This window comes from Seriola dumerili, unplaced genomic scaffold (assembly GCF_002260705.1).
Source record: "Seriola dumerili isolate Sdu_G_001 unplaced genomic scaffold, Sdu_1.0 BDQW01000236.1, whole genome shotgun sequence".
Taxonomy (NCBI): domain Eukaryota; kingdom Metazoa; phylum Chordata; class Actinopteri; order Carangiformes; family Carangidae; genus Seriola; species Seriola dumerili.
In genome coordinates this window covers 795,629-803,311 of record NW_019174491.1, presented here as the reverse complement: position 1 = coordinate 803,311, position 7,683 = coordinate 795,629, and the positions used below count along the sequence as shown (strand labels likewise).

The following is a 7,683-nucleotide window of genomic DNA, read 5'->3' as shown; positions in this document are numbered from 1 at the left end:
TTATGCCTTACTATACTATGTCATTTTTATGACTTTTCACGCCTTACTATACTATGTCGTTTTTATGACTTTTTATGCCTTACTATACTATGTCGTTTGTATGACTTTTCACGCCTTACTATACTATGTCGTTTTTATGACTTTTTATGCCTTACTGTACTATGTCATTTTTATGACTTTTTATTTCTTACTATACTGTGTAGTTTTTATGCCTTACTCTACTATTTCGTTTTTATGACTTTTTATGCCTCACTATACTATGTCGTTTTTATGACTTACTATACTATGTCGTTTGTATGACTTTTTATGCCTTACTATACTATGTCGTTTTTATGACTTATTATGCCTTACTATACTATGTCATTTTTATGACTTTTCACGCCTTACTATACTATGTCGTTTTTATGACTTTTTATGCCTTACTATACTATGTCGTTTGTATGACTTTTCACGCCTTACTATACTATGTCGTTTTTATGACTTTTTATGCCTTACTGTACTATGTCATTTTTATGACTTTTTATTTCTTACTATACTGTGTAGTTTTTATGCCTTACTCTACTATTTCGTTTTTATGACTTTTTATGCCTTACTATACTATGTCGTTTTTATTACTTTTTATGCCTTACTATACTATGTCGTTTTTATGCCTTACTATACTATGTCATTTTTATGAATTTTCACGCCTTACTATACTATGTCGTTTTTATGCCTTACTATACTATGTCATTTTTATGACTTTTCACGCCTTACTATACTATGTCATTTTTATGACTTTTCACGCCTTACTATACTATGTCATTTTTATGACTTTTTATGCCTTACTATACTATGTCATTTTTATGACTTTTCACAACTTACTGTACTGTCATTTTTATGACTTTTTATTTCTTACTATACTGAGTGATATTTATGCCTTACTATACTATGTCGTTTTTATGACTTTTTATGCCTTACTATACTATGATGTTCTTATACCTTTATAGACTTTCTATAGTATAGTATAGTATGTATGGTATAGTAGGGTGCAAAAAACGTCATAAAAATGTCATAGTATAAAAAGTCATAAACTCGTAAGGCACTAAAGAAAAAAAAAATGACATAGTATAGTAAGGCATAAAAAGTCATAAAAACGACATAGTATAGTAAGGCGTGGAAAGTCATAAAAATGACATAGTATAGTAAGTCATAAAAACCACATAGTATAGTAAACAAACGTTTTTATAAACAAACTAAACAAACATAATATAGAAAGACACCTCTTGTTTCACTTTTCGCATGCAACATTTCATAGCTACAATATTAAAAGTCGTCTTTGTTTTTATGTTGTAAAGTTCTTTGTAACTTTTGTTCTCTATAAATAAAGTTCAGTCTCACAACACTGTTATAAATCCAGAGTGTGTGTGTGTGTGTGTGTGTGTGTGTGTGTGTGTGTGTGTTTGTGTGTGTGTGTGTGTGTGTGTGTGTGTGTGTGTGTACCTGTGGTGATGCGGTGCAGTGGCAGCGTGACGTAGGTCAGGTGTGAGTACAGCAGGAAGTAGTCATCAGCTCGGTTCAGTTTGAGCCAGGAACCGACCAGAGAGCGTCCGGTCCCCGACAGAGAACGAGAGCGAAGGTTGGTGGTAGTGTGAAGATCTGCACACAAAGACACAAAACACCCATCATGCAACTGGACCACCTGGACCCATCAAATAAAGTTTTACCAAATCTGAATCTGAATCGGTCAAGATGAAATTATTTGTTTAAAAACACACAAGCAATTTTTTGAAGATTATTCTTATGAAATATTCTGAGGTTTTGTTTCATGTTTTTCCCCTTTTTGAAAATTAATATGTATTAACACATATTGTGTTTGTCCAATTTGTGTTTTCTTTCACTTTTTCCATTTGTTTCCATCTTTTATTTGAAACCTCATCACAAACTCATTTTAAATTCCAATCGAAATCACAGTCACCAAAATGTCACACTGTATCTATTAAAGAAATGTGTAAAATAAATGAGTCAAAATGGTGTTTGAACATCATACACACTTGGAACAAGCTGATGCAGAATGAAAAATTTCTACAAGATAACTCAAAAACATTTTCAGGCTCGTATCATCAGTGTTGAATATCCTTTGTCTGATTATTTGACTGTGACATCGGCAGGATATGATGAATTTTGCATTGAGATATACGGTATATATATATATAAAAGACCTGTTTGGGTTAAAATGTTGTTTTCCTTCAGTTCAATAAAGTTTTGGGAACTTTAATCCTGTGTGGTTTTTTTTCTCAGACATGAAATTTTTACCTGTTTGGTTCCAGTAAACAGCTGTTGGTTTACAGACGATCATTTATATATCTTTTATAAACCTTCCAGTGATGAAGCTAAAAACAGACACAGACTAATAATAGAGTAAAACCAGTCCGCCCAGTCCGACCAGTCTGACGCCTTTCACCTTCGTCTTCCTCCTCCCTGAAGAACTCTTCACTGTCGTTGGCGGAGTGAGATTTCTTCATCTCTGCGATTCGGTTTCGGGGCATCTTACGCCTCAGAGACGGAGAGAAGAAGGAGGGACGGTTCCTCTCCGGGGTCGGAGGCGTGCTGAAGGACGTCACCTGCAGGGAAACAGGAAGTTAGAACATATTCAGGAGAGCATAGATGATGATTTATAGCCTCAGGCTTTTAATATTTAAATTTTATTTCAAATGTTGCTTCTTGGTTTTTGTTTTTCCGAACAAAGACATTTTGTTCGTGACGTCAGATCAACAGTCAGTCACTTCCTCTGTGAGACACATCTGCAGGACAGACTGTTAAATGATGCATAATGCAGTCCAGCAGCATTTATTATTGATCGTGACCTGGTTTCATCTCTTTGTGTGGAGCTTTGTACGAGTCTCTGTGCTGTTTACAGACACCCTGGGATTTTCAGTTTCTGCAGGAAACCACAGACAAAAGAAGTGAAACCAGACTCGTCTCGTTTAACTGACACACAGGAAGTTTGGAGTTCCTTTAAAGAGGACTTCATAACTCAACCTCAGATTTGATTTGAAACCAGCAGAGAATAAAAATCAATGTTGTGTCAGAATCTATGTCAACTAACTGCAGAAAATTCAACATGAATATTTCTTCTTTGACCAACAACAACATAAAAACATCAGGTGATAAAATCCACTTTACACCGTCTACGTGTTTTTTTGTCCTCACCCTCTCGTGCATGGGGGACACCTGGTCCTCCTCGGTGCCGCAGGGGGAGGTGTCACCTGTCGGGACCCTGCTGACGGCCATCTCGGCGTGACCTTTGCCCTGCGGACCCTTCATCCTCACAAACTCCATGTTGTTGTACTTGTAGAAGCCGAACGACATCCGCTGAGCCATCTTAGCAGCTACGCTCACCTGCAGGGAGGAACAGGCTCATGAGCGGCTAACATCAACGCAGCAGTCAATTTAGCATTGTAGCATTTAGCATTGTAGCATTGTATTCATTAAATTGGGATTTAGTTATATAGGACTAAAGACTTGAGGTCACATCGTTTGTTTGGTTTTTCAAGGAGTAGCATGCTAACATGCTTGGAGCTAAAGTTAGCATGTTAATATTCACCATGTTAGCATGATATACATTAGCATTATATTTTGTGGTATTGCGCTCTGAACTGCTTTTCGAGGAGTAGCCCGCTAACATGCTTTGAGCTAAAGTTAGCATGTGAACATGCTAATATTTAGCATGTTAGCATGATATATAGTAGCATTATATTTTGTGGTATCAAGCTCTGAAGCGCTGCACAAAAAATTAGAAGGAAAAATGTATTTTCTTTGATTGAAGTTTACTACTTTACTGATTTGAAGTTAACTGAAGATTTACTTATCAGCTTCTTCCTGAGCTTTTGACCACATTTCATGGTCTTCCTCAGCAGATGTTTTCCAAGGTCGAAAGGATTAATTAATTGGATTGGATTAATGTGTATCAGAAATTAGTGTCCAGTACATTAGCATTTCAGCCTTACGATAGCCTCAGTTTACTTTACGTTAGCATTAGCATCCTTTACTGCAGAGCCACAGACTGAGCTGCAGCTCCTCAGCGAGTCCTGGTCTCAGACTGCGGTCTCTCACCCGGTTGTCGTAGACCTTCTTCAGCGCCTCGTAGCGGATGGAGCCCTGGAAGATGACGCCCTGGAAGGTGTTGCTCTTGTCGCTCGCCACCAGCTCCACACAAACCATCTCCCCCTCCCCCACCGTCATGTCGCTGAACACCTGCACAGACACAACAACAACATTCAGACCTCGACCTTCACCTTCTGTCAGTTATTAACAGGGAAATGAACAGAAACAGAGTCGGCTGCTGCAGCCGGACTCAAGTCTTTCCCGCCTCTGAGCTCCAAACACCGTCTATTGATTTCCTCCCTGCAGAGAAATGTGTGTTCCTCCTGTAAAAGCAGGTGTTAGAGCAGGAGCGGGTTTTAAATGGAGTGAAGAAGCATCAGGTCACAGATCATTATACCTGCAGCACCAGCTCCACCTGACCCCCGACCAGCTGATACTGAGGTGGTTTCATACAGGAAATCACCCGGAGAAAAACATTTGATTCTTTATTGAACTGAAACATTAGAGAGTTTCATTTTCTGCAAATATCTTTTAAGAAAAGGTTTGTAACGTGCTGAAACAAATATCAGGTTATAAGTGCATATGTTATTACTATAATTTGGTATTTGAATTCATTTCTATGGACGACATGTGTGAAGTCATTTTCAAATAAATCCATCAACAGATACTGAGGGGGAGGAGTTTTATTCTCTGTTAATGTTTTTATCTAATGTTGAAGATTTTTTGTGAATAAAGATTTATGTGAAAAAAAAAAAAAAATTAAAATATTAATGTATATTTGGAGGCGGGCTCAATAAAAATCTTTGTGGCTCAGTAAGAGTTCTGATGTCCTTCTGACTCTTCAGAATAAAAGCGGAGAGTAATCAGAACAGTCTGAAAAACCAAGTCCAGGTTTTAACACTGTACTGACATGTTTTCAGTCTACTGCTGTAAATACTTCATCATGTGATTATTTTATATCACAAGTACAAGTTATTGATTATTTAAAGTCAATCACATTTTGAAATGATTAGAATATTAACAGTGAGCAGGTTTTGAGGCTGCAGTGTTCAAACAGGAAGTAAACAGTAAGTTTACTCCCACTATTCTCCCATAATGCACAAAGGAAACGGACAGACAGCAGACAGATGTTTGACAGCTGCAGGGTCACCACATCTGTCTCTTCCTGGACCCTCGACTCAGAGAAACTGAATTTTAATGATTTTAATCAGAAACAATGACGAGCTGCTGCTTTTCGTTGAGAGCTGGACGTTTGCAGGTTTCGGTTTTTCTGGTTGAACAAAGACATTTACAGACGTCTCCTCCGACTCCTTCAGTAACAATCGGCAGGTGACAGACTAATGAACGTGTCCCGTGTTGAAGAAACAGGTGTCATGTGATCCGTGTGTCGTTACCTCCTCAAAGTTGTCGATCATGAAGAAGATGTTGGGGTAGCTCATCTTGGACTCCTCTCCTTTACTGTCCATGGCGTGTTTAGACGGAGACGCAAACACTTCCTGTGAGGGGAGGAGACACAGACACAACATCATGAGGCTCCGCTGGGATTAACGAGTCCTGCTAACGAGTTCGTTAACGTCCTGCTGCGCTGAGACGACTCAGTGCTGCAGGTGTGTTTCTCACCTGACACTTCTTCTTGTGGATGTGGATGTCTCCTGCGTCTGAGCGCGTGCAGACGGCGCACGTCACCACGTAGTCCAGCTGGAAGACAGAGGATGACATCACAACACTGACATCACTGCTTTTTAATCATCATCATCATCATCATCATCATCATCATCATCATCATCATCATCGTCATCGTCACCTTCTGGAGGATGAGGTTCAGGTAGACACTCTCCTCCCAGTCGATGTCGGGGTCTCCGAGGCCCGGCAGCTTCTTCGAGTCCCTCCTGTAGACCTCCACCTCCACCTGCAACAGATCACTTCCTGGATCAGGACCACGACACACTGATTGGCTGATTGGATAAGCAGGTGCACAGGTGTTCTTAATAAAGTGCTCAGTGGTGAAACAGAACAGATCCGACAGCGACGTCGCCTCAGAGGAAAAGAGGTGTGTGTGTGTGTGTGTGTGTGTGTGTGTGTGTGTGTGTGTGTGTGTGTGGGGGTCAGTCTCAGTTCAGGTGTGCAGGGACCAGGACTCTGGACACCACCTGTCTCTTCAGTTAACATCAGAGGGGGGGTCAGGCTCAGGTGAGAGGCTGTGACTGCTCCTGGTCTCAGAACCAGCACGAATCCTCAGTTCCTGCTAGACTTATTATTTTTAATATTTTAAAATATCTTTTTAATATTATATTCCATTTATCTGTTTGTTTGCATCCTTTGAATTGATTTATATTAATATCATATTATCATATCATTAAATATTATTTTTCAGAGATATTTTAAAATTATTTTCATTTTCTGCAGCTTTATGTAAATTACTTTGAGTTGAAGCTCATGTATGAAAGACACTGTGCAAATAAAGATTTTATTATTATCATCATCATCATTATTATATTATCATTATTGTTATTATATAAACTGTATATAATATATTATTAGTCCGATTTTATATTTGCTCATGTATTTGACATTTGAAGCGACAGTAAAACACACTGACCTTAACTGACGTTAAAATAAATCCTAGTCAGCTGTTTTTAATCTTCTCATCATCATCATCATCATCATCATCACACGTCTGACGTCTGTTTCTTTGAACCATCAGATGAAGATGATGATGATGATGATGATGATGATGATGGGGCTGTTAACTCAACATGGACACGTAACAATAATGTGTAACCATGGCAACCAGAGACAGAGGGGGATGTAGGACAAACTACAAAAGGCAGACAGAGTCTGAGCAGACGACGCCCAAAGAATGTAATTATATAGAGAAGAAGAAGAGGAGGAGGAACCAGACCTTCATCACACAGGCAAAGTACAACAGATCTCAGATCTGACATTTGGTTCTGAGTCTGGAAACGTTTTGGATCCGTCACAGAAACAAACTGAGTTTCATTTTAAATTCTTTGTTTTATTTGTTCCTTCGTTTAAATGGTGAAAACTTTTATTCCAGGAAACAACATGAAGGTTTATAAAGAATTTTATTTCTGAAACTTTTATTTCTTTCTTTGTCATTTTTACTTTCTTTTATTTTGATTGTTTTCTTCTTCTTCTCCTGTGTTTCTCTCTTTATTTGATCTCTTTCATTCTTTTATCTTATTTCTCGTCTTCTTTTTTTTTAATCAATACATGTGATCTCAGATCAGCTGTTTGTTTCAGGTTATAACACGTGGGTTTTATAGTTATCGACTCTGGATCAGTAGAAACAGTAAAAAGCGTCTCGTCACCTTCTTGCCCTCGGTGTTGTCGGCGCTGACGTACGACAGCTTCCTGCGGACGTAGAACAGCATGTCGTCCTGACGAGGAGCGCACTTCTCCATGAAGTAGGTGGAGAACATCCAGGTCCAGAACACGATGCGGTCATCCTTAAAACAGCCTGAAGACACAAAACACACGAAGAAGAAAAATCCTTCAACATCCACAAACATCTGCAAACCAACAGCTTCTAAATATGAATCTAATATTCTGACAAAGTTTTTACTGATTCTGAACTTT

General features: G+C 38.7%; 1 protein-coding gene across 1 annotated transcript in view; it reads right to left on the bottom strand.

Moving 5' to 3' along the window:
* kiaa0930 (KIAA0930 ortholog) overlaps nucleotides 1-7,683 on the bottom strand; it is a 28,139-nt gene that overhangs the window by 9,618 nt on the left and 10,838 nt on the right. The window contains exons 2-9 of the mRNA XM_022755812.1: nucleotides 7,416-7,564; nucleotides 5,888-5,992; nucleotides 5,704-5,781; nucleotides 5,478-5,579; nucleotides 4,093-4,233; nucleotides 3,190-3,378; nucleotides 2,441-2,600; nucleotides 1,480-1,635 (exon numbers count right to left, since the gene is read on the bottom strand). Of these exons, the coding sequence (XP_022611533.1) occupies nucleotides 1,480-1,635; nucleotides 2,441-2,600; nucleotides 3,190-3,378; nucleotides 4,093-4,233; nucleotides 5,478-5,579; nucleotides 5,704-5,781; nucleotides 5,888-5,992; nucleotides 7,416-7,564 (1,080 nt within the window). The remainder of the gene's footprint in view (nucleotides 1-1,479; nucleotides 1,636-2,440; nucleotides 2,601-3,189; nucleotides 3,379-4,092; nucleotides 4,234-5,477; nucleotides 5,580-5,703; nucleotides 5,782-5,887; nucleotides 5,993-7,415; nucleotides 7,565-7,683) is intronic.